Here is a 22,925-nt window from a genome sequence, read left to right as displayed (position 1 = left end):
GTGTAATAATGGCCTTTTCGGTCGCAAAGAGTTTCCTGGGGTGGAAGAAACCACTTTGGGAGTTTAGAGAAAGATAGCAAGGTAAAGCTTTCCGAATTGACAAACAAGTTGAGGTTGAAGTTGCCTATGAGAAAAGGGGAGATAGTTGTGGCAATCCCACAGCATTTCCAATTGCTGGAAATGCTATCGGAATCTTTGGAAAGAGCTAAAATTCAATTGAAAATGATGCAGCTTGAACACGAAAAGGATATGAACTGTTTGAATTACAATTGAAAGCAGCAGAAGAGGAAGGCCCTAGCAGAAGAAAGGGAGAAAGCCAGAGTTTTTGAATTTTAGAGATTGGATCTGAGAACTCAAATTGGACTTAAAATGGTGGAGGTACAGGTGAAAGGTAGGAGTATTGATGAGGATAGTGATAGACAGCAATCTCATTTTAGCTAAGAGCCTTTCTGAAGTCTGTTCAAGTATGTCCAAGCCTAATTTGGATAAGAAGGACTGAGAAGCTTTTTTCATTTCTTTGAGAAAGTGGCTAAACAAATGAAATGGCCGGAAACCATGTAGGTACTGTTGATTCAAACAAAGCTGATAGGTAGAACTAGTGAGATATTTGCATCACTATCAGAGGAGGTATCTGGGGAGTATGAGCAGGTGGAAAATGCCATCTTAAGTGCGTATGACTTTGTACCAGAAGCCGACAGACATTTCAGGAATCTAAGGAGGGATTCTGGTCAAATGTACATTGAGTTTGAAAGGATCAAACAAAGTAAGTTTCATAGGTGGATGAGGGCATTGATTATAATTCAAACATATTAGAACCCCTACCTAAAACAAAAAGTTGGCATGAGTATTTGTTGACCATAACATATGTGTCCACTAGATTTCCAGAGGCCATTCCATTACACAGTATCACAGCTAAAAAAAATTGCAGCAGAGGTACTTAAATTTTTTTGCTAGATACTGACCACCCACAGAGATACAATAAGATCAAGGGTCAAATTTTACATCAAAATTATTCAAGGAAGTTATGGATACCTTGGGAATAAAAGAATTCAAATCCACTGAGTGCCATCCAGAATTGCAGGGAGCATTAGAACAGTGACATCAAACTTTCAAGACCATGTTGAAGGCTTATAGACAAGGCTGTCCAGAGGACTGTCACAAAGGAATTCCATTTGTACTTTTTGCAATTAGGGATACACCAAATGAATCGACCAAATTCAGTCCATTTGAATTAATTTTCCGGCAGGGTGTGAGAGGACTGCTGAAATTAATTATGGAGAAATTGCTGAGTCAGACTTCAGAGAACCACATATTTGGGCCACGTATTAAACTTTAGGGAAAGGTTAAATAGAGTGAGTGAGTTGTCTAGGCAGCACTTACAGGTAGCACGACATGTATGAAATGGGAAACTGACAAGAAATCGATAATTCACAATTATGCTAGTGGAGATTCAGTGGGTGATGAACCTTTAAAAACAAGGTTTAGTGGGCCTTATCAAATTGAAAGGAGATTGAGTGAGGTGAATTGTTTGATAAAAATGCCAGATAGGAAGAAATCTCATAGAGTGAGTCATGTGATTATGCTCAAAAGGTATTTTGATAGGGAAGGAAAGCAAAAGGACAATGTGTCACTTGTTACAACAGAGTGAAGAAACGAGTTCACAGGATTCTTAATTGGACATACCTCAAATTAAATTGGACAAGGAGGAAGTTCTCAAAAATTGAGATAATTTACTGAGTTATCTTCTAGAAGAAAATCAAAATGACCCAAAAGAGTTAATACAATTAGGTGGGGATTTATGTGGAATAATTACACATGAGAAGACAGATACAGAAATGATGCTTCCCCCTTGTTCAGCAGTGAGGCTGAGTTTCCAAGCAAGAGCATGCCATTTGGTTTTGATATGAGGAGAAATGTATTTACTCAGAGGATTGTGAATCTTTGAACTTCTCTACCCCAGAGGGCTGTGCAAGCCTAGTTATTGAGTAGGTTCAAGACAGAAATCAATAGGTTTCTAGATACTAATGACATCAAGGAACATGGGGACGGATTGAAAAAATTGAGGTTGGTGGTTAGCCATGATCTAGAATGGTGGCATAGGTTCAAGGCTTTGAGTGGCCCACCCCTGGTTCTGGCCTGAAACCAGCCACTTCTCTTGCATGTTGGGAAGGCATGTAATCAAGAAGAAGTTGAGGGGAGGCCCTTAAATTGATGTTAATTAACCACTTAAGGACTAATTTGTGGTGGGTCAAGAGGTTGCCTATGAGGTTGTTGACTTGCTTGCCAAGCTTGTTCTCGTTCAGATGTTTCATCACCATGCTGGGTGGCATCAGCAGTAGAGCCTCCAATGAAGTGATGTTATTATATTCTGCTTGGAATTTATACTGTTTTGTCCATTATGGTGAGTAGTGTCATTTCTGGTTTTGATCTGTTTAGGTTTGTATATGGGGTCTACTTCTATGTGTTCGTTGATTGCATTATGGGTGGGGAACCATGCCTCTAGGAATTCCCGTGCATGTCTGCTTCTGACTTGACCTACGATGGCTACCCTGCCCCATGCTGAACTGATGACCTTCATTGTCTGAGTATATTGATATTAAGGAGAGTTCTTCATTCCTTTTTGCTGCTGGCTGATGTTCATGAATTCTGATGGCGAGTTTCCTTCCTGTCTGTCTGATGTAATGTTTGTGGCAGTTGTTGCATGATGTTTTGTAAACCATGTTGGTTCTGCATGTTGTGGGAATGGGGTCTTTAATCCTTGTAAGTGTTTATCATAGAGTGGTTGTGGGCTAGTGGGCCACCATGGATGCTAGTGGTCTTAGGAGTCTTTTTGTCAGTTTCGATGTATACTTGATGTGTGGCAGTGTGGCCAGTATGTTATGGCATACCGTGTCCTCTTGTTGTCAATTTAATGGGCATCTGCAGGTAAAGTTGCAGGAATATCCACTTATATCAAGGATTTTGTATAGGTGATCTTCTGCTTTCCTGCGTTGTTCCAGGGTGTTACATTGTGTCCTGGCCCATTTAAATACTGTTCTAATGCAGCTTTTTTTGTAAGTGTTGGGGTGATTGCTGTGCAAGTTGGGGGTTTGATCTGTATGGGTTGCTTTTCTGAGGCTTGTAACTTCCCATTGGTCATGCGCTCAACACGAACATCCAGAAAGGGAAGTTGATTGTTGTTTTCTTTCGTCCCTTGTGAATTTAATTCCTAATAATATGCTGTTGATGAGGTGGTCGGTCTCTTCTAATTTGATGCGTGTAATAATATGTCGTCTATGTACTGGACGCACAGTCTAAGTTGAATGCGGGTGAGGGTGGTGTGTTCTAGTCTTTGCATGATTGCTTCTGCAGTGAGATGGGTGACCTCAATGGTGTACCGTTGACCTGTTTGTATACCTGGCCATTTAAGATTAAGTGTGTGGTGAGGTAGAGGTCCAGTTGTTTGAGTATGTTGTAATTGCTGATTAAGCTGCTGGTCTGCGTTGCTGCTTCCTCTAATAATGTGGTCACTATTTCTTTGGATAGTGAGATGTCGATTGATGTGAATAAAGCTGTGGCGCCAAAGAATACCACAATCTCATCGTCACTGATTTTTATGTTCTTGAGGGTATCGAGGAAATCCTAGATTAGGTGGATGGAATGGGATGATCCATCAATTGGGGAACAGTTGCAGGTCTCTGGAGGTGACAGGTCCAGGCTCAGGGCTGCCATGTTTAATGTGGGTAATAGTCAGCAGGACATACATGCACAGGCCATCTTTATAGGCGACAATGTACAGAAGTGGCAAATGTATACCCTTACCTTTACAAGACTTTAAGAGAGGATTTACACCCTGCAAACTGAAACTAAGAGAAATGTTTGTCTCTTCTGAACTTTCAGACTTTAACTAACAGTGATTACTTTTCCATCGGATTTCAAAAGAGAAGGATGTGAAGGCAAGAAACGCAAACCAAGCATCGCATCAAGATCTGCGGAAGCCAAATCACTGAGTGTCTTTAAGACAGAGAAAGATAGTTCTTCATTAATAAGGAGATCAAGGGCTACAGGAAGAAGGCAGGAGAATGGTGTTGAGAAACCTATCGGCGAATGGTGTTGAGAAACCTATCAGCCATGATCCAGTTGTGGAGCTAGCTCAATGGGCCAAATGTTATAATGCAGCTCCTATATCTTATGGTCTATTGGTTGTCTCTCTGATGGAAGATTTGAACTAGTAATTGAATACAAAACTTTAACTGATAAATTGTGTCTGCAATGCCAGTCTATTTGGGAATTGATAGATGTGAAGTGCCATCCAGGCAAACTCACTACAGTTAAGGCTTTTGATCAACCATGTGAGAATTCCCACAATTGCTTACACATCACATTGGGGAAATCCCTGTCGTTTCAACTGCAAAAGCTTCGAATTTCCTCCTGCTTCAGCTTGATCCTTCTCCGATCTGTGTCCCACGTACCCTATCTGTAAATCCAGTTCTGTGACTTAAATGACATCAGTGATCTGGATTCAGTTGTGTTTTTCCTTCCCAGAAGGAGAAATACGAACAACATGAAATCATTTTTAAACGACAGAGAGGCCATTTCAAATTCATTTTCAAAAAGAATCGTGCAAATCTCGAACTCACTCCCCAAAAAATGCTGTGAATGTCACGTCTTAAATGATGCTTTGAGGACTGAGATGGATAGGTTTTTTTTGAGATGAGTTTATCAAAGGATATGGAACAAAGACTGTTCTTACTTCCCCTAATCCGTGATTGAAAATACATCTGACAATCAGTACCCTATAACTATCAGTGGAAATGTCACCTTCAATATTACACCAGCAGCACGTCTCAGCAACAAGGTCAGAGAAGAGAGATTTGCTAATAAGACAGAAGAGTACAGCAGAAAGAGGGAGACAGATAGATAGAGAGAGAAACAGTAACCAGCAGAGAGAGAGAGATATGACAGAAATTAACAAAAACAATGGAGAAGCATCAACATGCAAATAGATAAGAAATAGGATCTATCCTCAGACATGCTGAGACCAGATTTGTGGGTTTCAGCAGCATAAACAAAACAGATAGTCGTATACCTAAACACAATTATAGGATGAGCAACATTGATTTGACTGGCAATGAACACAGATAAAGTACTGAAGTTTGGCTAGGGTGAAGACATGTTATAAAATCTCTGGTCCAGCAGTTTATTTATTTATATATGTGCACTCTCATCCTTGGAGATATACTGCAAATGTTTTGATATGAACAGGATGATTATTACTTATTTCAGTCAAATTTCTTCAGATTTTTGATACATTGCTTTTCTTTGATTTTGTATAAGGCATTGTAGCAACTCTTTCATTATTGCATGGTATTTCATTTTAGAACTGAATAATAAAAATCAAATTATCAGAGATGCTGGAAATCTAAGAAAGGAACAGAAAGTGCTTGGTTAATTTTTGAAGTCAATGAACTGTGTTCTTTCAACTATACTTATGGAAAATTGTTGAGAAAATGCTTATAATTCAGAACCCGAATCTAGAGAATATTTTAAACAGCGAATTGAATTACTGGATTGTTAACTGCCAAAAATTGTGACGAATGACAAAAAGCAACTTTCTTGAATGCAAGTTTAGAATAAACACACGTTTTGCAAAATATAATCCATCACAAATAACTTTTGAAGTGTTAAGATTATTCAAAGAACAAAGAAAACTTTCTTTACCTGGAACAGAGGTTCCCAATGCAACAAACACTACTGCAGTAACAGAGTCCTTCAGTCCAATGGTACAGCCAAAATGGGAAGCCAAGTCACCAATAATAGCAGTTAGGATGCCAATCATAAAAATGGATACTACAAAGCAGGCCCAGCCATTCCAGTACTCTGTAGGAGGTACAATAGCGAACAGAACTTTCCAGAAGACAGTCAGAAAGTGCATCACATAATCAAAGCATGAAGGCAGTTTCTCCTCAGCACATTCATCGTCGTCATCGTCTTCTCCTGAAATGAAATGTCAAAAGATGTTTCATTAAAATCAAAACGTTTCATGTCTCTGTTGAAGCAGTGACTGTGGGGACGTCACATGAGCATGATAAACATCAACATCAATAGACTGAGAACTTTATCACAAATGTTTCATCGTTAATATGAAAAGATTTTGAATACGTGTAAAACATATTTCGTTTTTTGTGCTAAATGCTCTTTTCACAGCATTGTTACAGTGCAGGAGGCTGCCATTCAGCCCATCGTACCCGCACTAGCTCATTAAATGAGCACCATTACTTACAGCCAATCTCCTGCCTTTTCTGTATACGCTTGCACACCCTTTCTATCTAAATAATCATCAATGTTGGTTTGAATACCTCAATTCAAGAACAATACAAGTAAGTTCATTACACGGAACGTCCCAAAGCTTCAGAAATATACATAACAGAAAATTTCAGACAGCTAACTGAGAAGTTCTTTGCATCAATATGTTCATCATTAGCATGTGATACTTGACAGTTTTCTTTTTTAAAAGCAGATTAAAACTTCTAAGGATCAAAGATTATGTATACTGGAGCTGGTGATGAGATTTAGTAAATGGACTGCAAGGAATTGTCTCTATTACATCCTTTAGTGATTTTTAGTTCTTTTTACAGGAAAGAGAATGCCTTCACGAGGTGAACCGAGTCCAGGATTACCTTCTGAGTAATTTAGATATTCCCCTTGGTATGCACAGAGAATCAAATCAGAGTGCTCATAAGGCACAATTATTGCATAACTGCGGAGGTAACATTAAGGCCATTGTTTGAGATTTAACAGCACCAGCACAAGTATAAACTGACACTTGTTATAATGCTTTGAAACCGCAAAACAATGCATTGAAACACATAAGCCATAACTTGAGAAGTCAGAGTAATCCCTACCCAATGTTGCTCTGAAGAAGACAAAAATGCTGAGGTAATAGAAGTGCCTTTGGCTGCGGACCCATCAGAAATGATTCTGCAACATCTCGCTCATTGTAAATGCATATGAATCCTATTGCATGTTCCCAATGCTTTTGTTGTAGCCCTTGATCCTATTCTTTACCAGAAGTTTCTTTTCAAACATTTCAATGAAAGCAATACTAACTGCCTCACTAGAAGTGGATTCCGCTTTTCTGAACATCATGAGAGACAAATCTTTTAAAAAACTTGCTTGTAAATTTAATTTTACTTAAAGTATGCTTGCTGCATTTTCATTTTATGGCTAGTTTCTGCAAGGTTATTTGCCTTAAAAAGTGTTGGACCTCACTCCCCATCAGCTCTGGATGATGTGTTCCTATATAGGGACATGTGTAGAGACCTACAGATGCAATTTTATAGCATCAGATTGTTGGTAGTAGCGTCTCTGATTACCCTGATTTACAACTTTAACCATCAGTGGCATTTATGTTACAGCCTGGATTAGGGGATACAAACAGTGCTAATCATAGGGATCTGTGCTCTAAAGGGATCCAGGAACACTGTATTTTGAGCGTGGACACATAAGAAGAGGGCAAATACTCCCCCAAAATGCCTGAGGTAAATCAATTACGGGGTATTGGTAAACTGGGCAATCAGAATCTCAGAAGAACTGCTGCAGCACCACCCCTTCCAATTATTGGCTAGTTCTTTCCTGAGCTTTATGCTCACAGCCTCACGACAGAACAAACCCAGGACAGAATAAGCCTGTGATGAGGGGAACAGCAGGAAGCTACCTGTTTGTGGTGCAGACTGAGATGAGGGTTGGGCCTGGACTGCGGAAAACGAGGCCAGAGGAGCAGGGAATTGGCAGTAGGAATGGAACAAGGCTTAAGAACTGGTAATAAAAACAGAAATTGCTGGAAAAGCTCAGCTGGTCAGGCAGCATCTATGGAGAGAAATCAGTGTTAACGTTTTGGGTCAAGTGGCCCTTCCTCAGAACTGGTTCTGAGAAATAAGACCTGCTGAGCTTTTCTAGCAAGTTCTCCTTTTGTTTCTGATTTACAGCATCCACAAGTATTGCAGTATTTATTTGCTGAAGAAATAACGTTGGGGTTGGAGAACAGCTGGTTGATGGGCTGGTAGGGAGAAGGGACAGTGAGAGGCAGAAGGAGTTGGAGGTAACAGAGAGAGAGAGAGTGAGAGGGACTGAGGCTTCAGGCATTGGGAGGGAAGCGGGGGAAAGGCTGTGGGTGTCTGTGGAAATAGTTCAGAGTTGGGATGTTGAAACAGAGGAAAGTAGGTTGCGGGGGGAGGAGAAAGAGGGTGACTGCAAAGTCTCAGAGACTTTGCAAGGGGAGGAGTTGAAGACAGAGCAAAGTTGTAAGTACTAGGCTCGGGGTAAGATAAAGGGATTTGATCTGCAAGGAGTTAAGACGGAGGTTGCAAGCTGGAAGAGTGAGTTGTATTGTACGTGCAAGTGGGCTGGGCATTATTTCAGATCAGTCTGGAAGCTTGTGATGGAGACAGAGAAACTGGGAGAATGGGCATGAGGCAGGCTGTGAAGATGTATAGTCCAAGTAACTGTGGGAGTCAGTGGGTTTGTAATGGATATTGATGGCCAGCTTATCCCCAGGAATGGAAACAGAGATGTCAAGATGGTAAAGGGAGGCGTCGGAGATGGACTGGAATGAAAGTGAGAATGACGTGGAAATTGGAAGTGCCATTGATATTTTTTTAAATTTTAGAAGAGAGAAGGAAGCATCAACAATGACATCATCATCATACTGGAAAAAGAGTTGTTGTGAGGTACCCAAGTCAGACTGGAACAAGGAATGTTCCACATAGTCCAAGACTCCATCCCATTCTTCTGGTTTCTCCATCTCCACGGCATCTGTTCTAATGATGCTACATTCCACAGCGGAACCTTGGAAGTGTCCACATTTTTCCTCAACTGAGGACTTCCCACATCTGTGCTCAACAGGGCTCTTAGCATATCCGATCCTTCTCTTTCACTTCATTCCTCGCTCCTTTGCTTCCCTCTCACAACAATGATTGGGATCACCACCGCCCCACCCTGGTCCTCACTAAAGTTCCCCAGCAAACTCCATATCCAAAGGATCATAAGTCACCATTTCCATCACCTCCAGTGGGATGCCATGGCCAGACATATATTCACCTCCCCTCTGTTGTCAGCATTCCTCAGGGACTGTGCCCTCTGGTACACTCTTTCTCCACTGCCCCTCCCCACACACCTATGGCATCTTCCCATCCAACTGCAGAAGGTGTGACACCAGTCTATTTACCTGCTCCCGCCTCCCTATCCAAGGCTCATGACACACCTTTCAGGTGAAGCAGCAATTTACCTATACTTTACTCACACTAGTCTACTGTATTCGTTGCTCACAATGTGGTCTCCTCTACTCTGGGGAGATGAAACACAGGATGTGCGATTGCTTTGCAAAAGACTTACGTTCTGACTGCAGAAAAAAAAGACCAAGTATCCCATCGCCTGCCACTGCTGTGTTCCCATGCCAACATTTCTGTCACAGGCCTGCTGTCGTGTTCCAGTGAGCCTCAGCACAAGCTCAAAGAACAAGTTCGCATTTTCCGCTTTGGAACGCTGCAGCCTCAAGGACTTGACATCAAGTCAATAACTTCTGATCATGATTCCATCCTTCCATGTTTTCTTATTCATCTCTACACCCAGTACTATCATAATATGAGTTGCTTTCAGCAAAGCCACCTCATTCTCTCCAACTCTTAGGTCCTATTATATTTATTCAGCTTTTCTTCTGTCCTGGTCTGCGTTACAAAGTTAGGTAGAGTATTTATAAATTGGAAGGCAGCAAGTTGAATTTGTTCGTAAAAGCAATGGTGGGGAAAGGACAGCCGTGGTCCCTTTAAGAGTTTGTGCTTTACCTGTCCTTACAAGTTTATAAATGCAGGTGCACTGAGAGTTCCCGAGTGGGAACATTTTGTATAGAACAAGCAAGTTACATTTTTCCCAAGGCAACAAGTTTGAATTTGGCCAATTAATTCAAAAAGAAGCACCTGGATACAGAAAGTCAATTGAATTTAAATCTGACAGTGTTGACAACCTGAAACCAATCATATTATAAGGATTTGATTATGTCATTACGAGTATATAAGATGAAGGCAGTTGAAAAATCAGGCAGAGCCAGCTGCTGGAGAAAATGCATGTAATTAATCAAAGGTACTACAGTATTTTAGCTCAAAGTCCACAGTTAAGAGATAAGATATCCCTGACAGCAGAATTAATGGAAGAAAGGTGTTTGTGAAGGGAATATTCCAGAAAACAGTCTGTGAAGTTGGAGAGACTAAGTTATAGTTTATTGCTTCTTATTAATTGTTTATATTAGTGGGGCTTGTCTGTATTTTAAGTGTTCCAGTTGTATTTAGGCCAGTTAGGAAGTAGTTAGTATAAGGGAGAATTGTTGATTTTGTTCATTGTTGGGTGAAATAAATAAACTGTTACTTGTAAAGTAGAGATTGGGGACTTTTTCTTTTAATTATACTCTCTGTAGATTGAGGGGGAAAGATGAGTTTGAGTGTGTTTTGGGGTAACTATTGGAGGGGGAACCCCTACTCCTGTCATAGCTGATAATTGAATTAAAACAAGCCTTAATCTGAAATTTGGCATTTCCCTGTTGTAACACCTGCTACTAATAATCTCCTTGTTTACCTATCCCTTTCATGTCCCTCTTACTTTTCCTGGGTGCTGTCTCTACCTATCCACTCAACAGTCACTTCCATGTCCCACAACTCATCTGTACAAAAACCACACTTTTCAACTCTCAGATAACACTGTGTGAAGCTGCATGAACACAGTGGGTCGAGCAGGAAAGCTAGATGTTTTGGGAGGGCTTTCAGAAGGGTCCTGACCTGAAATGTCAAGCTTTCCTGCTCTGATGCTGCTTGGCCTGCTGTGTTTGTCCAGCTTAACACTTATCTCAGATTCTCCAGCATTGGTAGTTCCTGCTATCTCTCTTCTAATCTCGGTTTGGATGGAGAGTCACCAGATCCCCAACATTAACTGTGCTTTCTTCCTACAGATGCTGTTAGATGTGCTGAGCAACTAGTTTTGTTTCAGATCTCCAGCAAACTTTCTTCTATTTTATTGAAAATATACTCCCAGCAGGTGGCTGAAAGTGAAACTTTTCATTTAGACAAGGAAGCACATGTGATGTCTTGATAGCCAGAGATTTGTATCACTGTCATTTCTTTTTCCCCTCAGGTCTCCATGTAGTTTAAAAACAGTGTTAAATTAGCTATCAATGGCATCTTTAAAATATTCAAACTCTCAAACCACCTTGGCAGCCAAAAGCACTGCAGCTCAATCTTGAAATTGGGTTAGAGCTAAGCTCCTCAAGTACTGTCACTTCTAATACTCTTTATCACCCACTTGCTCTGAGATTAATACACTTTCCCTCCCTGCCCCCTCCACTGCTTCATATTATGGTGGCATTTTGATTTTTTTTTTCTGGATTTGGAAAACACTACAGTCTAACTTGGGTTAATTGTGGGGTTTGTTATAATTGAACTCATTACCAGATTGGAATTTTCACTGCAGTTTACCACGAGTCACTTGGCAGCAGAATCACATGTTGTAAAAACATACTGAAGGAGAATCGATTACCATCTGATTCAAAGGTTTGTTGGTGTTGTTACAACATGAAAACACAATGGTCACATTTTCATCTGGTGACGTGTTGGACTTTGATATGCAAGTGGCCAAACTGTTGGAAGAAATTTAATTTTCCTCTGCATTTCACATTCTGCACCATATTCCCTCTCTTCCTGCAGCTCAGGAATACATTTATGTTCAAAGTACGTGCTGCTCCTGCTGCAGATGTGTTCTCCGTTTTAACCAAGGATGAAAGTTGCGTTTCTTCTGTCACAATTTCCATCTGGTGGTCCAGGGCTTTGGCAGCCCATAAAAGAACAGCAGATCTAAGTTTTTGAGACGTATGCAGCACCTAGTGAAGGTTTGGAAAGCCAGTGCAAATGTTTTCATGTTGTCAATTATGGCTGTCAGGTGATTGTTTTTGTTCTTCTCTTATGGAATGTGACGTCATGTCAGCAAAACCAACATCTGTTTCCCCATCCCCAAATGCCCTTGAACTAGATTGCTATCTATCTAGACTTCCAAAAAGCCTTTAAGATGCATCACAGGAGGCTGCTCAGCAAGGTGAGGGCCCATGGTGTTCGAGGTGAGATACTGGCTTGGATTGACGATTGGCTGTCTGACAGAAGGCAGAGTTGGGATAAAAGGCTCTTTTGGAATGGCAACCGGTGACAAGTGGTGTCCTGCATGGTTCAGTGTTGGGGCCACAGCTGTTCACCTTATTAATGATCTGGATGAAGTTTGCCGATGATGCAAAGATAGGTGGACAAGCAGGTAGTGGTGGGGAGGCTGCAGAAAGATTTAGGCAGTTTAGGAGAGTGGTCCAGGAAATGGCTGAAATTCAATGTGAACAAATGCGAGGTTTTGCACTTTTTGTGGGGGGGGGGGGGGCGGTGTGTGGAGAATACAAGTATAGACTCTTTTCTAAACGGTGAAGAAAATTTGTAAAGCAGAAGTACAAAGGGATCTGGGAGTGTTGGTCCAGGATTCTCTAAAAGTTAACTTGCAAGTAGAGTCCATAATTAAGAAAGTGAATGTAATCTTGTCGCTTATCTCAAGAGGGTTGGAATATAAAAGCAATAATGTGCTTCTGAGACTTTATAAAGCTCTATTTAGGCCCCATTTAGAATACTGTTTCTAATTTTGGGCCCCACACCTCAGGAAGGACATACTGGCCCTGGAGCATGTCCAGCAGAGATTCTCATGGATGATCCCTGGAATGGTAGGTTTAACATATGATGAACGGCTAAGGATCCTGGGATTGTATTCATCAGAGTTCAGAAGGTTGAGGGGAGATCTAATAGAAACTTGCAAAATAATGTATGGCTTAGAAAGGGTGGATGCTGGGAAGTTTCCATTAGGTGGGGAGACTAGGACCCATGGGCACAGCCTTAGAATTAGAGGGTGTAAACTTAAAATGGAAATGAGGAGACATTTCTTCAGCCAGAGTGGTGGGCTTGTGGAATTCATTGATCTCTCAAGGAATCAAGGGCTACAGGGGAGTGTAGGGAAGTGGAGTTGAAATGCCCATCAGCCATGATTTAAATGGCAGCGTGGACTCTTAAGGGCCAAATGGCCTTATTTCCACTCCTATGTCTTATGGTCTTAGATGGTTTGCTGGGGTAATTTTTAGAGATCAGTTAAGAATCATCCACATTATTATGGGGCTGGAGACATATCATCCAAACTAGGTGAGGATGCCAGATTTCCATCCATGAAAGGCAAACCACTAGATTTTACAATATTAGTGTCATGGAAACCCCCTGATGTGATTTCTTTAAGCAATAATTCATCATAGTCATTTGTTTGATAAAGATAGGTTGATCTTTACTTTGGCCAGTTGTGTATTTGTTAATATGCTTTACAGTGCTTTTTAACAAAGAAAGCACATATGCAATGTTAAAAAAGATAGTGTCCCAGCAGTTGTGTGCTATCATCTCTCTACTGTGAGTTTAATTTGTATGGTTGATTAAGAATAAACACTGGTTTTGACACTAAACAAGTAGCTAACCATGTGAGCTCTTGCATTGCTTGACTGGAACGCTGGTTTAAAATTGAACTGAGCATTCTGTTTTCATTTGCACGGAAAAATCTATCACTTGAATAGTTGTAGCCATGATCAATGCTCGGGTGAGTTTCAAATGTCAATGGGTTTCAGCACTGTAGGTATGCCATTATTCTGAGAATGGATGGCAATTTCAATAAGTTGTAAAGTCACATTTGTACCCCTTAATGAAGTTTCTGGTTTGCTGACACAGTAGGACTAATTTTTGTTTTTTTTCACGAGGCAGAATGTTTAATTTTAGTACCAATAATATGGAGAAATATATCCATGAATAAAATTTTTCATTGATACTGCATGGAGTCTAAGACTGCACACCAACACAGTAGCTATGAAGGCATGCCAGGCATAGATGTGACAGGAGTTGGCATGTATTGAGGCAGCATTCACACAACTCAGCTGACTCTCAAACTACAATATATCCTTGAAGTAAATGAACAAAAATGGCCTATGGTGTCAAAGAAACTAAAGTTCATTAAGAATGAGAGCTGAGTCAGCTGGAGCAAACTGGGAAAGAAGTTTGGCAGAAAGATGCTTCAAGAAATATGGTAGACATTCAAGAAAACAGTTTATGACTAACAGCAAAGAATGTCCCTGTGAAACAGACAGGTCAAGGAGGTGGGGAATGGAGCCAGTAAGGTGAGGAGCTGAGATGGGCGTTAGTCAGTTGAGGGAAGACGGACAGGTCAAGGAGGCGGGGATGAGGCTGGTAGGTAGGAGATGGGGGTGGCGGTTGGTCCATGAGGTGGAAGGAGTGGATAGGTGGGAGAAAAGATGGCCAGGTCAAGGAGGTGAGGATGAGCAGGGGTGGTTTTGGGATGAGGTCGGGTTTGGGGAGATTTTAAAACTTGTGAAGTCCACATTGAGACCATTGGGCTGCAGGGTTCCCAAGCAAAATGAGGTGCTGTTCCTGCAGCCTTCGGGTGGCACTGGAGGGAAATGTCCCCCAAGGAGTGGGAGGGGGAGCTGAAGTGGTTTGTGACTGGGAGGTGCAGCCGTTTGTCACGAACGGAGTGTAGGTGTTCCACAAAGCCGTTACCAAGCCTCCCTTTGGTTTCCCTGATGTACAGGAAGCCACATCGAGAACAGCAGATACAATATACCACATTAGCAGACGTGCAAGTGAACATGTGTTTAATATGAGAGATAATGGGAACTGCAGATGCTGGAGAATTCCAAGATAATAAAATGTGAGGCTGGATGAACACAGCAGGCCAAGCAGCATCTCAGGAGCACAAAAGCTGACGTTTCGGGCCTAGACCCTTCATCAGAGAGGGGGATGGGGAGAGGGAACTGGAATAAATAGGGAGAGAGGGGGAGGCGGACCGAAGATGGAGAGTAAAGAAGATAGGTGGAGACAGTATAGGTGGGGAGGTAGGGAGGGGATAGGTCAGTCCAGGGAAGACGGACAGGTCAAGGAGGTGGGATGAGGTTAGTAGGTAGCTGGGGGTGCGGCTTGGGGTGGGAGGAAGGGATGGGTGAGAGGAAGAGCCGGTTAGGGAGGCAGAGACAGGTTGGACTGGTTTTGGGATGCAGTGGGTGGGGGGGAAGAGCTGGGCTGGTTGTGTGATGCAGTGGGGGGAGGGGACGAACTAGGCTGGTTTAGGGATGCAGTAGGGGAAGGGGAGATTTTGAAACTGGTGAAGTCCACATTGATACCATATGGCTGCAGGGTTCCCAGGCAACCATTTCCACTCCCCCTCCCATTCTCTAGATGACATGTCCATCATGGGCCTCCTGCACTGCCACAATGATGCCACCCGAAGGTTGCAGGAACAGCAACTCATATTCCGCCTGGGAACCCTGCATTTATTATCTGTTTAATATGGAAGGTTTTCATGGGCGTGAGGGGGGGAGGTGCAGGGGCAAGTGTAGCACTTCTGCAGTTGTTAGGAGAAGTGGTGGGGGTGGTGGGGCTGGAGGGGAGTGTGGAGCAGATGAGGGAGTCACGGAGAAAGTGGTCCCTCTGGAAGGCAGATAAGGGTGGGGATGGTGAAATGTCCTTGGTAGTGGGGTCAGATTGCAGGTGGTGGATGGTGATGTGTTGAATCCAGAGGTTGGTGGGGTGGTACATGAGGATGAGGGGGATTCTGTCTTTGTTACTGCAGGGAGGGGGTGTGAGGGATGAGTTGCGGGAAACACAAGAAATGTGGTCGAGGGAGTTTTTGACCAGTGCGGAGGTGACAATACGGCATTGAAAAAGGGGACTTCTGGGATGTCCGGGAGTGGAATGCCTCCACTTGGGAGCAGAAGTGGCAGAGGCAAAGGAATTGGGAATAGGGGATGGCCTTCTTACAGGAAGGTGGGTGAGAGGAGGTGCATTCTAGGTAGCTGTGGGAGTTGGTAGGCTTGAAATAGTTACCATTTTGCAAATGGTTGCCAGAGATGGAAACACAGCTCTGGGAAGGAACGAGAGGTATTGGAGATGGACCATATGAATTTAAGGTTGGGGTGGAAGGTGTTAGTAAAGTATTAGAGCTCCTCGTGGGAGCACAAGGCAGTGCTGATACAGTCATCAATATAATGGAAGAGGTGGGGGGGGGGAATGGGGCCAGTGTAGCTGCGGAACAGGGACTGTTCCATTTATCCTATAAAGAGGCAGGCGTAGCTTGGGTCCATGCGGGTACCCATGGCCACCCCTTTGGCTGTAGGAAGTGGGAGTACCATGGGGATCAGTGTTGGGGGCCACAACTATCTGCAAGATTTATTAATGATTTGGATGTAATTGAATGTAGTATCAGCCAGTTTGCAGGTGAGACAAAAATAGGTAGCAAGGCATGTACTGGGAAAATGTGAGAATATGCACTTTGGCAGGGAGAATAGATGTGCTGAATACTAAAATTGGGTAAAATTGCAGAAAGTTACAGCCGAAGGATTGCAGAGACCTCGTGCATGAATCAGAACATAGATAGGTTCAACAAATAATGGGGCAGGCAAATATACTGTTGGCCTTTATTTCAAGGAGAATTAAATATAAAAACTGAAATCTTGCTAAATCTTTACAAGACACCACTCTTATCACATCTGTAGTACTGTGAACAGTTTTAGTCCCCTTACCCAAGGAAAGATTATTTGCCTTGAACGTGTCTAGGACCAGAGAACATCATTTGAATGAGAAGTCTTTTCATTTAAGAAGAGATGGGGATGACTTGTTCTTTCTGTCTTGGAGGCTAGTTTGTACTTTATTTACTACAGTAGAGTGTTGAAGCTGGGGTGTCAAGTATATTCAAGGCTGAGATAAACAGATTTGTAATCAGTCAAGGAATCAAGAGTTATGAGAAAAGGCTGGAAAGTGGAATTGAGGATTATAACATCAACCATGATCTGACTGAACGGTAGAGCATATCTGAAGTGGCCTAATGTTCTAGTTCTGCTCCAACATGTGTCAGTGTATAGTGTGCATGCTGCAAATGAGGACTGGGTTTTACCAACATTCGCCCTAGAATGTACATACTATAGAGAAATGTGGTGGCATATTACCCAAGTTCTATATTCAGCATTACCAGGGCATGGGTTAAAAGTGAACACTTACTCACTGGATGACTTTTGTGCACTGTTAATGTTTTTAACATTGTTTCAGAGAAGCTGCGTATGGATGCAGTTCACTATATGCCAAAGGTACAAATACATTTTGGTATCAAAGAATGAATTAAGGTTACCTGAAGTTATTGATACAAATTAAAATCTGCTGGGTATATAAATCTCAACTGTCCCTCATATAACTGATCACTTCTGCAACTGACTGGCTTACTACAGCAAGCATATGGACGTACATGGAATAGTGTAGGTTAGATGGGCTTGAGATCGGTATGACAGGTCGGCACAACATCGAGGGCTGAAGGGCCTGTACTGTGCTGTAATGTTCTATGTTCTAAAATTCCACAGATTTATGAAAAATTGAAAGGGAAGCAAATTGACTACTATATTAGGATGGAGGTAAATATAAATAATTGTCTGTACACTTCTTCTCATTCTCATAGGACATGGGAGTTGCTGGCTGGGTCAGCATTTATTGCCTGTCTTAACTGCTGTTGAAGGTGGTAGTGAGCTGCCTTCTTGAACTGCTGCAGTCAACATGCTATGTGTTGAACAACAATGCCCTTAGGGTGAGTTCCTTGTCTGTAGTCAGGAAAAATCCCTTTGGAATCCTAATCTTAGTCATGATCCAACAATCATGATTGACTAATTTGTCTATGTAGACATCAAGGGATGAGACACAGACATAGCAAAACCTCAAATAATCACTTTTGCATGTCACCTTAAATATTAGGGAGTATATACAAAATAAATTAGGAGATCATTGTCTCAATTGACTGCAGTAAATGAATGATCCCTTAAACTTGCTGGTCACTTTTATTCATGTAATGTAGGCCAGAATTATCACCCAAACTTAACTGCCCTGGTGAAGGTGGTGGTGAACTTCCCTCTACAAATGTGGCAGTCTGCAGGGTGCAGGCACAACCACTGTGCTGTTAGGAAGGAAGACTCAGTTTGATTCAGCAATGGTGATATATTTCCAAAGTAGGGATGGTGTGTGGGGCTTGGGAGGGAACTCACAGGTGGTGGTATTCCAATGTATCTGCTATCCTTTCCTTTCCAAGTGAAGGAACAGCTTCTTTAGTTGTGGTGATATCTGGTTGTTCATATTTACATGATTGAAGTGACAACTAATCTACACACAACCAAATTGTGTGGCTGACTTTTGTATGTTGAACCTTAGCACTCTGGGCCGCCCAACTTTCAAGTCTGGTAGTGACTTGGTATCTTTGTAAAAGTGAAATTTGCTGTTTGCAATTCTGGTATTTCACCTTGCTTTTATAACTCGTGCTTATTACTACTTCTGGCTTCAGAAGAATAGTTTAGATGTTGCACAATTTTAGATTTTAACTGGACAGATTTTCCTTCAGTAGCCAAAATTCTCAATTCAAAAGTCTGCCTTGTACAAGTCCCTGCTGGATGTTCTTGACTTTTTAAAAAAAATATCCCTTTCACTTTCACTCAGCCTCTCTCTTTGACTGGGGATAGTGTATAGATTTTGTATGGTATTGAATTTCCTAATCCTTCATTTGTGAATTGTGACCTCTGGTACTAATCACAATTTTAGGAATGCCATAACAGTCAGAATATACTTTGTAGTGCTCAACACTCTCTCTCTGCTTTTCATTGTGAGCTGGTCTATTTCCTCCTAGTGATGGGATAAATTCCTGCAAGAGTAAACAATGAGAGCATATACTCATTCTTCTTCTCTTTTGGCTGAAAGAATGATTCCAACATTCGCATTGCTTGCCATTTCAATAAACCAGCTTGCTCCTATACTAGCATTTCTCTCCTAGTCCTGCTGCAGTGCTCCGGGGAAATTCAGCAAAAGCTTGAGGAATAGTACCTCATTTGTATTTTAGCAGTTTCAACCTTCAAGACTCAGGGCAGGGTTTCAACTATTTACACCAACCACTAACACCTATTATTTATCAATATCACTTTTCCACTACCATTAATACTTCCCTAGTCACTTGTTCTGGGCATCCTCTATATCTATTATACTTACTCACGCCTCCTCTCACTTTATGAATAGTTTAAAAACACAATTTTCCAGACCTTTTAAATTCCAAAGAACAGCCATATTGAACTTAAACATTAGCTTCATTTTTCTTTCCACAGATGCCACCAGTGTTTTTTGTTTTTCTTCATTTAAGGGACGCCTTAGTTTAGTATTTGTTATAAGCACTTGTCAAATGTTATGTTCAACTTCATTGCTCATGATTAGCTAGTGGAGCGGTTTTTTTCCTGAGGTTTTTTTTGAAGGTGTTCTGAAGAAGGGTTAGCGGACGTTAACTCTCCTTTCTCTTTACAGATGCTGTCAGGCCTGCTGAGTTTCTCCAGTAATTTTTTTCTGATTTCCAGCATCTGCAGTTTTGTTCCATTCTTGAGAGCGCTTTATTGCCATCCTCAAACTAGACTCAATACATAGGTGGCTTGTATGGATGTGTATTTTTTCCTTATCTCCTTAGGAATAATGATTCTATTTTCTCTATATAATGAGCCACCCTGGGCTACTCTATGCCCAAGACACACACATTCCAACAGATGTGTCCTTGATGTTTTAAGGCCAAACTTTCACCAAGTTGCATCAACAGAAAGTGTTTGGCATCTTATTGTTTAGTTGGTTTGATATGAGCATGTGACATGTCTTTCAGATTCAATGTCTCTGAAGACATGAGCTGTTGCAAGCCTTTTAAATCTTCCAGATTCATTGCCTTAGCATCCTCAACTTCCCTCATAGCCCAGCAGCATGTCAGCAATGTACTTGTCTTTCAAGTGCTTTGTTCGCATCCAGATGGTATTTTTGTACACAAAGGAATATTTGTTGCAGATGCTTCGGAATAGATAGTGGATTGTGGAAGATATTTTGACGTTGCTTGTGGTTGGAATCCACTCAGTTTGGCAACCAGATGCTGATTAAAATGCCTGCCAGGTACTCTTTCTCTATTAGTGTGGCATTGTTCAGTTTGCCTAATGTCTTGGATGCAAGTGGCACTGTTGCCCTGGCTGAGTTGCTGGCACTACATTGCAATGTGACTTCATCGTTGATTGCCATTGCTTCTTACTGTAATGGATTGTCATTTACTAGTTGTTTGATTGTAGTGAGCATTGCTTCCTGTTCTTTGTCCCAATCACTGCACGTCCTTAGCATCAAGCTTGCACAAATGTTCACATTCTATTGAGAAATTAGCTAAGAACTTTGCAAAATAGAAATGAATCCATTAAATTGTTGCATTGTTTTCAGAGCCTCAATGTTACATCTGTTACAGGTCTTCCCTCGCCAGGGTCAAGGCTAAGCCTGGTTGTCAGTATAGGAGATATTTTGACTTCAGACATCTTCAACTATATCCTTTTTGTTCTGCGTTAGGTTCATCCGGTAAGCGCTCTCTAGCAGTCATGCCAGCTTCTGATCATGATCTATAACAACCTTTTCCAACATGTCTCCACATCCAGAAGCCAGTAGACCATCTGTAATAGCACCTGCTCCAGATGGATCATGTACTATGCTGTGTGGAAATGAGCAGTGCAAATGCCAAACAGCATGCACAACTATCTTTAACCCTCCAAGTGGTATCCAGAATTTAGTTAGAAAGCTGCTGCTTTCATCCAGTTTCACTTGCCACTTAGCCTCATTTGGATCAAAGGTAGTAAAGACCTTAGCCTCACCAAATCATAGCAAAACTTCTCAACGGTTGGTCTGGATAGTGAGATCTCATCAAAGCTTTGTTGAGGTCCTTTGGGTCTATTCATAATCCCAGTTTTTTTCCAAACTTTTTCACAGCTACCATGCTGCTAATCCAGTGTAGGAATAGTTATTTTCTTTTTTATTACTTTGTCTTCTAGCTCAACTATCCTGCCTTTCAGTCTAGCCTGGAGGGTGGCTGGAATTCTCCTAGGCAGAGTTAGTCTCACTCTTATCCACATCAAGATGACATATCATTAATTCATCTAGTCCTGTAAAACCATCTTTGTAATTTTTAAGAAACTGTGTTTGGCTGAGTGGTATTATCACCTGGACTGTTAAACCAGAGACCCAGGTAACATCCTGGGGACCCAGGCAGATAGTGGAACTTGAATTCAATAAAACTTTGAAATTAAGAGTCTGACCCTGAAATCATCATTGTCAGGAAAATAACGTCTGTTCACTAATGTCCTCATAGTCATACAGCATGGAAACAGACCCTTCAGTCCAATTCATCCATGCTGACTGTTTCCCAAGCTTAACTAGTCTCTTTTACCTGCATTTTGGCCATATATACGCCTCTAAATCTTGTCTATTCATGTACATGTCCAAATGGATTTTAAATGTTGTAACTGTACCTCCATCTACCACTTCCTCTGGCAGTTTGTCCCACATATGAAAGAGTGTGGAAAAAGTTGCCCCTTGTGTCCCTTTTTTTAAACTTGCTCCTCTCTCCATAAAAATATGCCCTTAGACTCTCAGTAATGTGGTTGACTCTTATGCATCTCTAATTGCCTAGAGGACAGATAATAAATACTAGGCTAGCTAGTGATGCTCTCAGCCCATGAATGAAGAAAAACAAATGCAGTCAATGGCTTGCTTCAGCAGTGAGCACTACACTCTGGGGCACTAGATCTTCATTCTTCCCACTGTAACGGACTCACAGCTTAGATTATTCCTCATGTCAAGAGGACAAGTTATCATATAACCTTACTGTCAAAGACTTCATTTCTGGCTCACCATCTTGAACTATTTCACACATTTTACAGAAGTCACAATCTTGTGTTGTAACAAGAGACTTGTAACACAAGTGTTGAACATGTGGATGGCACAAAGATTATAAAGCAGTAATTTTTTTTTATTCCACTGACATCAGAAAATTACCTATGAAGTGAAATTATGATTCAACAAGGAAGGTCAGAAGGTCAGGAGGAATGGGATACAGGGGAACTTAGCTGCTTGGATACAGAATTGGCTGGCCAACAGAAGACAGCGAGTGGTAGTAGAAGGAAAATATTCTGCCTGGAAGTCAGTGGTGAGTGGGGTTCCACAGGGCTCTGTCCTTGGGCCTCTACTGTTTGTAATTTTTATTAATGACTTGGACGAGGGAATTGAAGGATGGGTCAGCAAGTTTGCAGACGACACAAAGGTCGGAGGTGTCGTTGACAGTGTAGAGGGCTGTTGTAGGCTGCAGCGGGACATTGACAGGATGCAGAGATGGGCTGAGAGGTGGCAGATGGAGTTCAACCTGGATAAATGCGAGGTGATGCATTTTGGAAGGTCGAATTTGAAAGCTGAGTACAGGATTAAGGATAGGATTCTTGGCAGCGTGGAGGAACAGAGGGATCTTGGTGTGCAGATACATAGATCCCTTAAAATGGCCACCCAAGTGGACAGGGTTGTTAAGAAAGCATATGGTGTTTTGGCTTTCATTAACAGGGGGATTGAGTTTAAGAGTCGTGAGATCTTGTTGCAGCTCTATAAAACTTTGGTTAGACCGCACTTGGAATACTGCGTCCAGTTCTGGGCGCCCTATTATAGGAAAGATGTGGATGCTTTGGAGAGGGTTCAGAGGAGGTTTACCAGGATGCTGCCTGGACTGGAGGGCTTATCTTATGAAGAGAGGTTGACTGAGCTCGGTCTCTTTTCATTGGAGAAAAGGAGGAGGAGAGGGGACCTAATTGAGGTATACAAGATAATGAGAGGCATAGATAGAGTCGATAGCCAGAGACTATTTCCCAGGGCAGAAATGGCTAGCACGAGGGGTCATAGTTTTAAGCTGGTTGGTGGAAAGTATAGAGGGGATGTCAGAGG

At 41.8% G+C, this 22,925-nt stretch overlaps 1 protein-coding gene across 7 annotated transcripts in view; it reads right to left on the bottom strand.

Annotated features, from left to right (window-relative positions):
- LOC125452780 (sodium/calcium exchanger 1-like) overlaps positions 1-22,925 on the bottom strand; it is a 285,237-nt gene that overhangs the window by 26,959 nt on the left and 235,353 nt on the right. For all 7 annotated transcript variants that reach the window (XM_048531611.1, XM_048531613.2, XM_048531607.2 and 4 more), the window contains one exon: positions 5,701-5,976. In XM_048531611.1, coding sequence (XP_048387568.1) covers positions 5,701-5,976 — 276 coding nt within the window. The remainder of the gene's footprint in view (positions 1-5,700; positions 5,977-22,925) is intronic.

The sequence above is a fragment of the Stegostoma tigrinum genome, chromosome 4 (assembly GCF_030684315.1).
Source record: "Stegostoma tigrinum isolate sSteTig4 chromosome 4, sSteTig4.hap1, whole genome shotgun sequence".
Classification (NCBI taxonomy): domain Eukaryota; kingdom Metazoa; phylum Chordata; class Chondrichthyes; order Orectolobiformes; family Stegostomatidae; genus Stegostoma; species Stegostoma tigrinum.
This window is presented reverse-complemented; position numbering and strand designations above follow the sequence as displayed.